Consider the following 16489-nt stretch of genomic DNA (forward strand, 5'->3'; position numbering starts at 1 on the left):
TACATTTCCCTTTTGGATATTGTGATATCCAAGATGGTAAAATTCAAGCCACCATACATAAGAAACCCACAGACCAACATACATATCAACACAGAACCAACAATCACCCTAAACACACCAAGAAACCTGTAACATACAGCCAAGCTCTCCAATACTACCCAATTTGCACTGAGGCATATATCCATGATCGCCATCTCACAAAGCTCAAAAGGGCCTTCAGCCAACCAAGACGCTCCTCTAGAGAGATAGATTGCGCTTTTGAAACAGCACCCAGATACCACGTGAAGATTTGCTGCAGTACAAAAAGAAAATCCCCACAAATCACACACCATTAGTTATGACATATCACTCTTCCCTGCAACCTACACAGAAAATCTGCAAACAACTGCGACCCATACTAGAAGATGACTTAATTCTTAAAGAGATCTTTCCAGAACCACCCATCCTCGCCTCCAACTAAGTACCGACCCCCGCTAACCTCATCACCAGAAGCAAACTTCCTATGACCCAAACTACACCCAACAGATCCAGACCATTCCAGGACAAGAAATGCAAAGCCTGCCAACACATGTCCACAACCCCCACTATAACCATACCCCACAACAGAACCATCACCACTCCAGGATCTTATAGCTGCACCTCCAGAAATGATATACATCTCATCCAGTGCATGAAGGCTATGGACAGACATTACACATAAACCAGTTTAAGTGATCAGAAACTGGTTTAAAGCTGTAACAGAACAGATATTCAGTGTACATAAACCAGTTTGAAAGTGGCTTAAACTGGTTTGAGATGAACCTAGCTGAATGTAGTATCAGACTTAACTGATTTGGGTCAAATTGGTTTATGCAATGTCTGTCCCAGACTCCTTACTGGTTTAAGATAAACCAGACATCCACCCCCAGCATACTTGCTGGGCTGGGCTCTACAGCTCCACAGCAGGGCTGGCCCCTCCCCTCTGCTCTGCTCCCTGGCTGCAGCTCTGGCAGAGACTTGCAGGCTACATCCCCACTTCTTTCCCTTCAGCACTCCCTACTAAGCAGGAATTCCCCCCTTCCCTGTCTTGCAGAGAGTTATCTGTGTATTAGCTTGCAGACCACAAGCTGGCTACAGTCCCTGCTGTGACCAAGACAGAATCAACAGGTAGCTGGTAATGTCCCTCTGTTGTTTTCAATGCATGTGCTTGCATTTCTGGAATGAAAAGGGAATGCCTATCCACCTCCAAATCGGTTTAAGGTTTGCAGGGTAGAGTAACCAGCAAAGATCGAATCAATTCAGGCTTAGGCTTTTTGAATGTCTGTCCCTAGCCCAGATGCCCTGATGGAAAATATGTAGGACAAACCAACCAACTACTGCGCACCAGAATGAACACACACCAAAAAAATCTACCTAAGACAAAAATACCCAACTACCTGTGGGGGCGCATTTCTCACAAGATAATCACTCCCTCTCTGATCTCTCAGTTCTAATCCTCAAAGGGACCTTACAAAATACCTTTCGTACACGAGCCTATGAACTTTACTTCATAGATCTACTAGATACAAAAAAGCATGGACTCAATACAGACACTGGATTCATGACATATCACAACCTGCCTGACATCTGATTCACCAGGTACCTGCCAGACCTGACCTTTTTACACTTTTCTTTTCTGCCCCTCCCCTCCTTTTCTGCCTTTTGCCGTCCTAATTTCCAGCCATTTCCTTTTTCACAGACAGCCTCTTTTCCACCTTTGAATTACCACCCCTGTAGAGTCTCCCTTACCCACCTTTGGCTTTTTTCCCTTGCTTCCTCCCCGCCCTTCCCTACTTTACTTTTTGTTTTCATGATTCCTACCCATTTACAGTCTCACTAACATCCTGTCACTTTTAGCTTCTCTCATTCCTTGGAGTTTCAGAACAGCAGAGATTTCCTATGCCTGAAGAAGGGTGACTGCGCCCGAAAGCTTGAAAAGAGCTTATTTCCAGCTACTACGTTGGTCTAATAAAAGATTGCACATCTACTCAAGGAACCTTGTCTGCCAGTTCTAAAGCGCTGCTCTTTATTTACCATTAGAGGAAGCAACTCAAGTAGGGCAACCATAAGAGCAAATAAAACAGACTACCATTTATGGCAGCAGATAAGATCTTGAAAATTTAAAGCCACCACCCCTCCCTCCCCGCACCTCCCGTACTACTCTTGTACTATAAGATTAAAACTGAGCAGGGAGGAGTTACTATTCTTACACAAATAAAAGACTACTTGACCAGATTCACTTATCTTGAATGTCTTCCTTCCATTGCCCATTCCTACCCACAGCACCCTTGCATTTTTGTAAAATTATTTTTACACTCTTACCCTATTAGAATTATGAGAAACCATACTCCACATTGTTACAAAATGGCTAGACTGAGTAGTTGCATCCACTATTTTTTTTGGGGGGGAGGGGAGGGAAATAAGATTCTGCAGATGCTACGATCATTGTGAAATACAGTCACACAGTCATCAGAAAGGATGAAACCTAGAAGATTTAGGAACAGGGCAACAGAAGACCTTTACGAACTGAGCTGATGGAAGACAGAAGAGTACCAAAATACTGGTAGTCTGTATAGCCTTGGAGCAAAAAGTCAACATACATGCTTTGCTAATGCACAACAAAGGGAGTTAAATAACTCCTTTCTGAATATCAGAGGTCCATAGGAGTTCAAATTCACAAAACATGCTCAAATCACTGCTGATTATTATGGCAGGTTGTTTATGGAGCCACCTTTTGCTATACAAAGGTATTCACTATTCCATCCTACCAAAGTGGTTCCAGTTTAGAAATCTAACTTTCAAGAGGAAGCCACACACAGGCAGGAGGAAGGAACAGTTGTCAATGAGAAGCATGTCACAGTCTCTATGAGGAAAGGTACCTTCCCCTCCTGCTTCCCCCATAGAAAAAAACTGAACATACAGAATTTCAAGCAGTTTGTAGTTAAGAGGGAAAAAAAAATACATACTGAACAGGCATATTGCAAAAAAACTTCAAAGTTGCTGTTTAAAGAGCCAATGGCTTCGGGTGGAATCACTAATATAAGAGTGTGAGTGTGTACACAAATATATAATTAATACATTAATTCATATATTAATGATTCTACCACAACCTGTTAGCTCTTTAAACAGCAACTTCGAAGTTTTCTAGCACCATGCCTATTCAGTTACATAGGGGGGCAAAGGGAGGCATTAGAATTCCTACTCCTCCACCCCTGAAGGAGTGGCTGGTTCCCCAATATCCAGCCCAATAGCAAGGTATTAGGCAACCCTGTGGGGACCCTGCTATTTCAGCCACTTCACTCTCTGCCCTCTCTGGGACTGTTCAAGCAGCAGCATGGCTTCCTGATGTCCTTTGAACAGCACTGGAGAGTCCTGGAACTGTTCAAAGGACAGCAGGAAGTTCCTCTTCCTAACTCCCCCCTGCCTGCTTGCTATGCCAATCACCAGAGCAATGGAGGAGACAAGCACAAGGATGGGAAATCCCCCGTCACTGCAAGAGCTCTGGCAAGCATTGTGGGCATCAGGGGTGAGGAGAGCAGTTCTCTTTGCCCCTAAAACCTCTACAGGGCAGGGAGACTGTACTTGGCAGCTGCTGCTTCTGAGCAGCAGCTTTCCCCAGGTAGGAGAGTGTGCAGGCTGCCAATGACTGGGCTCCCCTGGGGACAGAGGGAGCCAAGGAGCAACCTGATGTAATCCTCTAGCTAGAGAACTTGCCTTTGAGGCAGTTTTGTAGCTTGCCAGCCAGGGAACTAAAATGACTATGTTCCCCTGATAATCACATTTTCATGGCCCTGGAAAATACCTCCACTGAAATTTAATGCCTGGTTATACCCTAATTCTGCATGCTCTCAATTTCCAAAAGCCCTTTTAGAAATATCCATCTCACATCCTTCAGTTGTATGACCCAACCTTGCATCATAAGAGTGTATTCTTTCTGGACAGATTCCATTTTAGTAACGTCTTTAGGAAAGATGCATACTATTGCTTAAACTGTAGTGAGAGGCAGTTAGCCAAAGTCAGAGGCTAAAATGCTACCCATCCTGTTTTTTGCCATTATGGCATCAGTTGAAACAATTAATGTTGCTAAGCTTAGCTCCTTAAAAGTTGACACAATCACTGAAAGATGCTGAGGAAAGAGGTGTCCATTTGTCAAGCATGTAAATTCCTTTCTAGGAATGTTTTAAGCATTTTATCATGCTATTTCATATGTGGGTGCTTCAAAATGTAGTACTTAATTTCTAAAGGGAGCTTGCAGATGCCAATTATAATACCCTGGGAAGGGACAAACTAGGCAGCCAATTACATTATTCTCTATTGGTGTTAATGTCTTTACATTCTCAAGTCAGATCCTACTCTCTTACAAGCTAAGAAAAAAGGTGCTCCATCAAAATGTTAGTTCTGACCACTCATTCAACATGCATACAAAGACTCATCTTTTGCTGTACAGGCCAGAATATTTTGCTATTTGTTTTTAGTCACATGAAAATGAAACTAGATGCTGCATTAAACTTTAGTTTTCTTCTAAAGGGAGTGCATACTGGTAAAAGTATTAAGAAGGGAATGCTCAGAGATGAATGGCTGTGTGTCAGATACAGCTGTTCCTTTACAATAAGATTTAAACCTTGCCACTATCCCCAGAAGCAGATTTACGCTGAAAAAGTGGAGAAACCCCAGAAATAATTATTAGCAAGATAGTGGATCCAAACAAGAATGCCTCAAAATAGTTTACTTTCCTTCTTAATAAGATGACAGTTTGTTGAAGTATTTAGACTTAAATATATTGGTATCTCATTTTGGCAAGTAGCAAAAACAATGCTTTGGCTATACTAGTAGTTGCATACATGAATGACGGTCTCATATGAAAACCCATAATTCAGGGGAACAGTTTCAGCTTCCTGTCCTGTTCAATAGTTGAAATCCAAAACCATAGTATAAGCTACCATACTAGTATAATTTTGACAGAAAAAGCTGCTTGAAAAAAAAAAGTCTCCCAACAAAGAGTCTTGTAGGTAACAAACACTAAACCAACTATAATTGCTAGCTGGGTCACATGTTCTCAACTCACAGGAGCTCAGAGCTACAGAATTAAGCAATCAGCACAAAGATAAAATGTTTAGGGCCACATGATTAAAACAAAGCACAAAAACACTACTCGTTTAATCTCTTAGAAGCAGTCCTTACAACAAATAGTGTAAGCATAGGTCACTTGGTACGCCAACACAAATCAGAATGATTTGTATCAAGTTAGCTACATGGTCTACTACAGTTATTCACCAAGTCAGCTATAGTTGAAGACCATTTTGTTTAACGATACTGTATCTACTCAAATTAAAGACAATCCTGAATTAAAGATGACTCCACAACAATTAGATACTATACATGGAAAAATGTATAAATTAAAAAATTCATGTATAGAAACTAATTATTGGAGAGGGGTCTTAAATTCATTCCTCCCACCACTGCAGGGGGAGCAGACAGTGGGGAGGTAGGTGGTGTGGGGAGGTCAAGCAGCTTGCCCCCTGCTTGCATCTCTCCCCTTGTGTCCCACCTCTGCCTACCTGTTCCTCCCAGACTCTGCTCCCTTACTTCACACCCCCTCCACCTTTGCTCCATGCCAGCAGACTCTGTCCCCCTTCTAGCTTGGGGCACTGAGCATGGCCCCAGCCCAGCCCCAACCCATCACACTCAGGAAATGGGGGAAGAGGACAGGCATCACAGTGGCAGGTGGGGTAGGAAGCAGAAAGCAGAGCAGCAGATTGGGCAGGGAGCAGCAGTGGCGACATGTAGGGGGTGCACATGCACCCCGAGAGCCCTAGTGCATCCCCTGACATCAGCGTTCCCCACTCAGGCGATGGGCAAGGGGGGGGGCAGACGAGGGCACTGGTGCCCCCCATCAGAGCACCAGCCGGGGGAGTGGGGGGTGCCAGAACAAGTGATCCCCACAGTCCTGCCATGGCTGATCACACCGACTGGGGGAGGGGGAAGCGAGGGGGGGTGTTCCCACACAGCCAATTGTGCCAACCCAGAACCCTCCCCTTCCCCCCACCCCCGATTGCTGACTGGCCGCTGGGGAAGCAAGTACCCAACCGTGCCATCCAGGAGGCACTAGCTGTCCATGGGTGCAGGCTAACTTGTGAAATGCCTGACAAAAAAAAAAAAGGTTGACCCTCACTGTTCTATGACATCTTCTGTAATTAAAACTCTTACACTTTTCCACAGCTTTCTTCTTTTCTACATGCAAAACACTTTATAAAAATACTTCATATGTTTTCAAATTCATCTGTATGAATGTCCAACAATTTTTGTAAAGCTACTTGAGCCCAGTAGCAGTACCCAATTTGTTAGTAGCTTACTTTTAACCGTGTAACATATACTACTGCCAAATTATGGTTCAGAAGTTGATAGGCTACTACGGTTTTCCTACACTCATGGAAGCCATTTTCATTTCAGTGTTCAGCTCACAATATTTCAGGTTTTGTTTACTTGCACAGATGCATTATTTTTTCCCCTTTTGGTGGTTTAATTGGTAACAAAATGTGTAATGCCAACTGAACACAATCTTCCTTGGTAATAACTACAAACCATATGAGAGTGTAGGGAGATCTTACACTCCTGTAACATTGTGGAAAGGATGCTTCACATTTAGTTCCGATTTTGATCTTACAAAGATCCATATAAATCTGGATTTACTCCATGGAGAGGAATTGCAATGGAGTTACACCAGTAGAAGAGATGAGAACCTGACCCTAAATCTCTAATTCTAAATTAATGAAGTAGATTTCTCAAGGAAGTACTAGAGATTTGTTAAGTGCTTTACAAAGACATAACTAGTAAGAACCAACCATTAATAAACCCCACGAGACTGCAGCACTCTTTTGTGCCAATGACTGGTTTATTTTTCTGTTCTCCTTATTCCAAGAATTAAACTGAAGACTCAAAAATGCACTTTTCAATATGCATGGAGCTAAGTGTTTATTTGGCCAGAGCAAGACAGCTCAAGCAGTCTGGATGTCTACAACAGAGCTGTTACTATGCATAAACACCAGGAAATATTTATGCTAAACAAGTTATTAAATTAAGTTTAATGCCATGAGCACTATGATACTGAATATGCCTTCAGTCTGATGATTTTAAAATAAAATCTTTTAAAATTAAGCTTCCAGAATTTGCGTCCAAAAGACAAATGGGGTGGAGAATGGGCTGGATAAATTCCATCACTAAAATATGTCATTAGCAGTGGAACATCACTTTGGTATTCAGAAATATTTGCTTTAATTGTATCCGTCTGCTTTCATACATGTAAGTATAGTGCGGTTAAATATTCTGAACCAGAAAGAGGATTAATTATATTGGTAATAACAGATAATAAGGAAAGGAAATATAACCAACAGGATTAAAGCCATATTTTCACTACATTGCTGTTAACAACCCAAGATATTCATAATACCCCCTCTCACCTAATTTAAACTTGTTGCTATCCTATCCAATATTCAAATGCATACAGAAAATTCCATGGGGTTAGAATACATCTCCTCAATATTCTTTGGCTTGTAACACAGAAATATTTAAAAATCCTAGCATGGAAGTGTAAAATTTATTCCACCTTTGGCTGATCGTTTCATACTTTTTAAATATTTTTGTTACCAAGTTCACATGAAAAATACTAGCAGTTATACTCAAGTTATATCCCATTTTTCTAAGGAATCATGTGATTTACCCCAGTGCTGCTAGATAAAGTATTCACTAGCTTCATGTCTAGCTTTAGATTTTGTGCTACAAGACCCTGCTAAAAGGCTCAGTCAGGTACTATCATGAATGTAAGATATTTAGATTCTTTCTGCCAAGTAAGCTGCTCAATGCAACTGGTAGGCAGTTCATTCTCTCCGATTTTCTATTTCAAGGTCAACAATAGATTTACCTGCATAATGTACAGGGATTTCTATCTTTGGCCCTATGACATAATGGCCCTCCTCCAGGCTATGCGCTGTAATTGTTGTCCACTGCCGGCATGAATGAATCAGAAGATAATCACTCTCTCGAAGGCCTTCTACCACTTCTCCTGCAAAAGAAAATGTAGTTTTATGTCAGATTCATTGCGTTTAAAAAACCCCAAAGGAAAAAAAAAAAACCCAACCCAAACCCTGAAGCTTTGAGGTACAAAAGTTAAGCCATTTATTTTATATTGCTGTTTACACTGGCAACTGAATACCTAACAATGTTCAAGATTATTCTAACCATATGCAAGTGGCAGACTTCCTGTAGGAATAAGTTACTACAGTTTTTCCGCACCTCCAAATTCTGGAATAAAAGGTAACAATGAAACACCATTGAGGATAGGCTGGATGAGAGTGTAGAGACCCCCAAAAATCCAAAGACAGCCTCAGTTGTATATGCATGTAGATATACTTTCATAAGCATCAACCATCTTTTGCAGCAAACAACATATGAATATCACAATACTTCTATAGTTATCACCTTTTCAATTCTTTTTAGCAATCTGGATAGACATCTAACAATTGCATCGGACGCATAATAGTATATCCACGTTAATGTGGTAGCATGAAGATCCTAGATAAAATACTAGGCAGTTTCTGCAAGGTTATAGATAGGAACACTAGTACAACAGCATCAGAAATGATAATTTTTTTATTATTTATAACATGAATATATTTACTATCCATCCAGATTTCCATTTTGTGCTTTACCTGACAGTTTACATGACAATTTGTAGTCAAATCTTTCTGCTCTGTACGTAAATGACTGGTACCCCCCGAGACTGGGGGAGCACCATGGCAGCATGCGGAGACCTCCTGCAGCCACCAGCATTGGTATTGGAGGTGGCGGGGGGTAGGCAGGGGGCTAGCGTGGACTGACCACAGATGCCGGCAGCAGTCAATCTTGGGAGGGCGGGGAACAACACGTGCCCCCACTACACATTGCCTATGGTTCTGTACGGGCAAACAACACAGGCTAATCATACTTGGGGGCAGGAAGATGCTTTAGCTGCATTGATCTTGCTCACTACTCAACTGGTGACCCCTGTAATACCTAGTCCTTAACTCTTTTGCATGTTAAGTTCTCTCACAGAAATCAATGAAAAAAAATCAAGGCAAACTAGAAAAGTATGGTTCAGAGCTTCCCCAAGTCCATTTCTACTGTCATCCCTCTCTGTACTTTAGTAACTGCCAGGCCCACCCAACACTCCCCAGGTTTCACCCATCATTCATGTCTATGGGCTATGGAGCTGTGCTGGTGCATGGAAGCATGTGGGCCTCCAGCTGGGTGTATGGGAGCCAGGGTAGGGTCCATGGAGCTCTGCCTACACATGGGGGCTCTCCTAAGCTCAGTGACAGGAGAATGCATGCAAGGCAGGGTACTTCATGACGGGGTGCAGTGACACAGCCCAGGGACAGTGTCCAAGTCTCAGGGCTTGTGCAAGGGGATACAGACACCTTCCCTCACTGCCTGCAGCTGATAGGCTTGGCTCTGGGAGAACTATGGGGCAGGGCCCACTGGGCACTCAGTCAGAGCAACAGATCATGGGCCGAGCGCTAGCATGTCTCTATATGGGGTGAGTGGGGAACCGCAATGGAGGCAGGGAAGCTGGAGAACAGCAATCTAACTTGAAATCAACAGGGGATCTGGTACAGAAGCTTGATTGACCAGTCTAACCTAAATCTATTACACCTGGATCAATGTGCACACAAATCTCTTTTAGACCAGGTTCTGCCATTTTTAGACTAGTTTGTGTGCTGAACTTCTGCACTGTTACAGGTTAAAATGATTTCTGATCACTCAGACCGGTATAGATGTAATGTCAGTACCTGACCCTTATTACAATACATATTCTAGATACAGTGGCCAAAGCATTTGCCTCGAACTATATCTGCCAGCACAATATGACACTTCCACAAAAGATAGTTCTTACCCACCTGTAGCCAAATTCAGGCTGGTTTTCTACTTAATGCAGTGGTCAGCAACCTACAGCCTATGGGCGGCAAATCAGTCCACACAAACTTTGGATATGGCCCATGGACACAGGGCTTTGGTGGTAGTCTATGGTTGGAGGTTTGCCTGTAGACACTCTCCCTGTGCCACCACAGGGACAAGTCTCAGTGGCACAGCCAGGTCCTAGTGCTCGTCCGCCTGCCTCTGACCTAGGCTGGGTCATTCTGGCCCACAGCCCCAGAAGGCTGCCTACCCTGGCTTAGTGTATAAGGAAAATGTGGACAGATTCATGCCATCTATCAAAATGCCTTTAAAAATACCATTGTCAGAAAGCAGTCAAGAACAGACTGAGGTGCAGCTGACAAGCCAAGATTAGTTTACCTGACAGTCAGAGGCAAAAAATTATACAATACATTTTATCATCATGCCTTCCTACAGATCTTTCACAATTATGGCCAGGAGTCTTTCATAAACCACCTTCACCTGCCTTGCAACCAATTGTGGATAGCATACGTTCATTCATCTACCACAGCTGGTCATACATACTTTTCCAATGAAGGAGGCAGCTCTCCAATTGCTTCCATACAAATTAGTACAAAAAAGTTACGACTTTCATTCTCAAAAGCAATTTTATTTTCTTTGCTGGAAAGGTAGAAAACTTTGGGAGCTTGTTCCTGGTTGGTTAATGTTTCATGGATATTTTGATTTTGTTTGGTTAATTAATTGCCCTTGTTTCCTGTTATGCCTTTCTGTCTTAATAAGAGAGCCCTTTTAATCCTGGTTATTCCCCCCTCCCCCCATCACAGAGGTACTATTTTAGTATACTCTTACCATTTGTAGTACAGAAAGAAGGCAATTTCCAAGTACTGCATTTTAGAACTGGGTTTCGGTTGTTACTGTTAGCACATTCCTTGGTACTCAAAGGGACGAATGAAGTTTTTATTAAAACACAATTTCTTGCTATTTTATTGTAGTCCTACAGCCCCCTCCTTCAATACAGATGGTTTATAATGAACTGGCCTCTTACATCTTCAAGTACATTCAGGTATTCAGCAGAACACATATACACAAAGCTCTTACCAAATTTCTGCTTTCTGGCATCTTGCCTACTGTCTGAGCACAAGCTAACTGATAATATGTAAAAACTCTCTTTAGTTAGCCGAGACAAATATTCAGTTATGTGCGTTTGAAAAAGAAACGGACTTTAAAGGAAGACATTCAGTAATAGATTTGGTTGCTTACATTAACCATGTGAACTGTAAGTTTAATTTAAATTCAAGCTTTTTAAAAGTCAATGGCAACAAGCAATTATTTTGTCTTAGAACAAAATAGAATGATCACACCCAGGGGATGAACTAGTATTTTACTAGTTTCATTAGTGAAGGTGCATGAAGCTTGAAACATCACTGGCACGCCTTTTTCTTTCTGTTACTTAACTCAGTTATAATTTCAAAACAAAATCACAAATAAATCTAGAAAATGAAGTCCACGAATTACAACATGGGTCACCCTTGGAAAGCATGAGAAATACATTCTTAACAAATTAAAAAGTCATCTATTATAAAGACTTGGTTCCTTCATGGCAGACATTATATTTTCCAAACTGCTTACTCTATTAAAATTGGGCGAGACCAGGTGAGTGTAAATATACACTTATAAATAGATGCGATTCCATAGTTAAGGTCAATAAGATGACCGAGAACAACCTAGAACTCAAGTACCTTAAGCTCTTCAGATAGCAAACCAAACAGACTGAGACTTCAGGCGAGCAAACTTTCAGACCATGAATGGCTTATCAGATTGAGCCTGTGTGAAGAGAGGAGAATGATGCCCCTTGAAACCAGAAGGAATTAATGCAATAGTACAGATATCTCCCTAGTCTTCTCTATGCTACAAAACGGACATGTAGGTAGCAAAGGAAGGGAGCTCATAAATGCTCATCCCTGCTACTGCTGCAGCTGCTCTGAAATCAAACCCAAGTTCCAAAGTAGGGCTCCTTTCAGAAGTGTCACAACTTTAGCTGCTCGGCTCTTCCTCTGATAGAAGCCAAAGTTCTCAGAGAAAAGTCTTCTGCAGCTACATCAGTAGCTCAATTTTGACTACCAGCAGCAACTCTGACTACCTGTTGCTACCACTGAACAGGGATAATAGTGTGTATATGCACTGAAAACATATTTGGCATATAATTTTAGGAACTGAGAACTTAAGTTATCCAAATCTTCCACTACTTAAACTATAAAAGGATTAAGCCAGTCTTCAAAGTATACAAAGTTATCCATTCTCGTTTCACCCACTCAGCCTATTCCTACTAAAGTTTGCTGAACAAGCTTTAAAGCACCCCTGCTGCCATTTTAAAGTGAGGGATGCTGAATACATGAAAGGTTGCTGGTGTTTTAATTAGAGAAACTCCCAGACCTGCTTTAATTACAAGTGCTCCCCACCCCGCCACCTTGACCCCAGAGCATGTGTAAAGACACTGCAGAGTCCCAACCTTTTACAAGTGAAATATAGGGCACCTGGTATCAAAGCCTGCCCTCTACCTTTTTTATTTCCAAAAAGGCAATTGAATTTATTCATAATAAAGCCTAAGAAGAAAAACCTGGCTAGCAAATAGCTATCCCCACCTCTTTAAACTAGTATCACATCTTTTACCTGAAAGTATGAAATTCAGCAAATGTACAACTATACAAGGACATCACTCAAAGTAGTTGTGATTATAGTAGTTAGATATAAATTGTTACTTTAAAAACCCAAATGTGTGTACCTTCATTCTTATTCAGAATGCTGATTAAAAATAGCTTTCCATTTTTAAGAGGCAACTAACAAACAGTTATCTGTGCCACAATTCCCCAGAAGCTGCAAAGTAAGTGAAAATCTGACTGAACTACGAGGACCACTTTATTATTTATGGCCAGATGAAAACAGATTCTTCGTATCAGAAGAATCCTTCTGATTTCTTGAGGTATTAAAATTGACAGGAGGTAGATGTTAGTACCCAATCCTAGGGTGAAGAGTTCCCATGCCCATTAAATCTACTCACTTTTAAATACAGCTCCTTCTCCACCTCAACTAGGAATGGGGGTTTAAAAGATAAAGTGAGAATATTATCCCTAGCATTTGCTGTTAAAAGGGCTCGCTCACTGTAAAGCTGGCAGTAGGATCTCACTAATGTCCAAGTGCAATTTTTCAAAACCAAAAAGCACTGTGATTTTTTATGACCAGCTTCTATATACTGGAGCTTGAATGGCAAGACTTAAGTCCCCATGGATAGGTATGTTGCCTGAACCGAATTTCCCTGACTTTTGTTTAAGCCTGTTTTTTAAACCAACTTACATTAGCCAGCACCATTCTCTGGTGCTAAGGGATGGAGTCCCGTAGCAGGAACAAGATTTTGTAGAGCTGTAAAGCTACATGTACAGCCTTTGAGACATCGTGTCAAAGAAGGTAAAACATTGCATTCCTTATAAACAATATTTTAATCTTGACTTTGTAGGCACAGACAGTTTTATTAGTTCAGAGTGTTTAGCAGAAATCTAAATGTCTATGGAAAGCTTCATAGGGATGCTAAAAGCCAGATCCTAAATCTCAAAAGTCAGCTAATGGAATAATCTAGTCTAACCATTAAAGATTTGGCCCACTAAGATTCACAAAGCAATGTTCCTGCTAGTTAGTCACCATCTAGATCCCCAAATATAGCACTGGTTTTTGGACGCCAACTAAAAACCAACCTTCTTTAAGTGTTTTATTCTAGCACTAGGAAACTGACACTTAAATTACTTACAGAATATGAAGGCTAACATGACTCATTCACCTACAAAAATATGCTGTTAAAAATAAAATCTGGATCTACAAGAATCTAAACATTTCGAAATGCCACATATTTGTTCATCTCCGTTTAAAGTTTGCATCTACTCCTTCAAGTGGAGCTCCCAAGTCCAGAGCAAATTAAATGGGAGGTTAGAAAAAGAAAACAGTTTAAGAAAAGGACAAAGTCATTAGGTACCATTTAAATAAACCAAACAATTCGAAGTGGAAAAAGTCAATCCTAACGGAGCGGTGCATTCATTTACAGAGCTGGTGAAGACAGGGCCAGGTATATTGCCACATATCCACCAGGGGCTAGGATTCCCTACTTCCATTTGAAGTACGAGGTCCATAAGGAAGTGGCAAGTAGAGGCTGCTCAAAGTATACACCAATTTAATAATCAAGGCAGCTAAGGGTTATATACACTTCTTTTTCAAAAAGTACCACTTATTTGGTGGAGGTGAGGGGTGGTCTTATTTAGATTTGACTAAGGAAAAGATACCTATTCAAGGTTTTTAGCCAAATCTCAACCATGCCATGAACAACACAATAAAAAAGTCATAGCAGCAGTAAACTAATAGTTTAAACATGAACTCAGCCAGACACCTACAGAAATTCCTTTCTACCCCTTCTCTGTTCTGGTAAGCACACTCTCAGCCTCTGCCAAACGCAGTCTCAAAACAGGTGTCTTTTGCAGTTCAGAAAGTTACCAAATCCAGGCTAAGTGGAGGTGCAAATTCCAGAATCCTAGAGACATCCTCCCTGTCAGCTGCCTTCTTTACCAGATATTCAGACTACAGGTCTCAACTTGTCACCTACAGCTCTTTTCACATGTCAGGTATGTCTCCCCTGCAACATATGCAATTATACTGCAACATGCGTCAGTATATACTGTATAGCATTTTACTTGTTTTGGCAAATGCACTCCACTTCAACACTCACCCAGAGTCATATATGCAGTTCTCTGGCTCTTAATATTTCTTTCAAGCCTTTATTGAGTGTGGAGCCACAGAGGTTGAGCACCACTGAATTAAACAAAAAACAACTTTTAAAGACCTTTTTACTCTTTCAGCCTCCTTTCTAGAGAAGATGACAAGAGACAGGCAACAAGTTGTTTTATTCCAACAAGCATACGTTTAGGCAGCTTCTGCTCCTCCATACTCTTGCCTAGATGTACGCAAAGGTCTTGGCGACTAGACCCTCTATGCATACACCATGACCCACAAGATCCACAGTTGCCTACTGCGTTTAGGAGGGGCTAAATTTAGAGTCTAAAGCAGTGCCAGTTCAAGATAAGGGAACATTCAATCGCACAACATGACAAACAACAGCCTCCAGCTTAGAGAGACAGTTCAGGCCTCATCTACAAAGCCTTATTTGCAAAGATTTCTCTTTGTTGCTAACATCAGTTCAGTCATGTTTGATGTAATGTTGCAGAACCTTTGCCAGCATTTTAACACGATATTGATTAAATTATTGCACTGTTCACAACAGACTTGGAGAGGTAAGGCGGTGAGAGATTCTTAAAAATAAATAATATGGGCAACTAAAGTTATGGATTAGAATGCAAAAGGGAGATGGGTCAAACTACCAAAACCTTATATACTTAGGAAAAAATTAAGTAAGAGAGAGACGTTACTACAAATTCTCAAAATACTGAGGGTGGGGAGCAGGGTTAACACAACATAACCTGAATTGGTCTTTTGTGGCCTTACTATTTGGCACTTGTAGAGAGTGCACAATGTGAAAGTTTGATAATCTGATGGTAGATTTACTGTGGAACTGCAAGATAGTGTAAATGAATCAAATTACTGCACACACTGATAAAGACATCTACTGAAGTGCTTCTAAATGGTTACCAAGAGAGAAAATGTCTTTGCCATTTAAATACCAGCCTCATACATAATTAACCCATACTTACTGCATCCCCGATACATGCTGTCCCAGTTTAACAGCTGGGAAAGAGCACACACAAATCAGAAAAGCATGACAAAACCTTTTCTAGCCATAGGCCAATCAGTATTCATTTCTCATCCAGTTCACGACCCAGCAAAATGCTACCAGTATATTATGTTTTATTTTTATTGCCTGGCTATATTACCATAGCAACTTCTACTTTGCAGAACAGGTGCCTCTATTACTGCGGTTTACTTTACTAATACTCAAAGCTCCCCCTCACCCCGTCATTTTTCCTTAAAAAGATGCTAATATTTAAGCCTATATTTTCAGGGAAGAAGTGAACATTTCTTGTACAATCTGAGCATTCAAACTAAGAGGGACAGGGATCTTTCTTAATAGTGGTCAGCTCATGCAAATTGTTTATCTGATCCTATATCTACATCAGCGGTTCTTAGGGCAGGGTGCCATGGTACCCCGGGGTGCCTAGAGATCTATTCAAGGGTGTCGTGGAGTGTCACACAATGGTAATAGCATGGTTAAGTTTGCAAACATGAATCATAACACAAACCCACAGGTTTCAAATAGAAACCCATAGTTGTGGTCTGAGTTCTTTGCAACAGAAAAACTACTGTATTTTTTTTTTTTGCCTACAGAAGTGTCAAAACTAAGAGCTGACACTTTCCAAGGTGTGCCTCGAGTCCAAGAAGCTTGAGAACTACTGGTATACATCAAGCAGAAAAGACATACAGGTTAGTTAGCAATTAGTTTCATTTAACTTCAGAGTTACAGTTTTGTCTATTGGAAATAACCTCACCAACA

At 41.2% G+C, this 16489-nt stretch overlaps 1 protein-coding gene across 1 annotated transcript in view; it reads right to left on the reverse strand.

Annotated features, from left to right (window-relative positions):
• Positions 1-8844, reverse strand: part of GAREM1 (GRB2 associated regulator of MAPK1 subtype 1) — a 128547-nt gene extending 119703 nt beyond the window's left edge. Inside the window, exons 1-2 of the mRNA XM_019518932.1 lie at positions 8724-8844; positions 7937-8077 (exon numbers count right to left, since the gene is read on the reverse strand). Coding sequence (XP_019374477.1) covers positions 7937-8077; positions 8724-8844 — 262 coding nt within the window. The remainder of the gene's footprint in view (positions 1-7936; positions 8078-8723) is intronic.
• Positions 8845-16489: the final 7645 nt, after the last annotated feature.

The sequence above is a fragment of the Gavialis gangeticus genome, unplaced genomic scaffold (genome assembly GCF_001723915.1).
Source record: "Gavialis gangeticus isolate Ggan-Ray unplaced genomic scaffold, GavGan_comp1, whole genome shotgun sequence".
In the NCBI taxonomy this organism is placed as follows: Eukaryota; Metazoa; Chordata; order Crocodylia; family Gavialidae; genus Gavialis; species Gavialis gangeticus.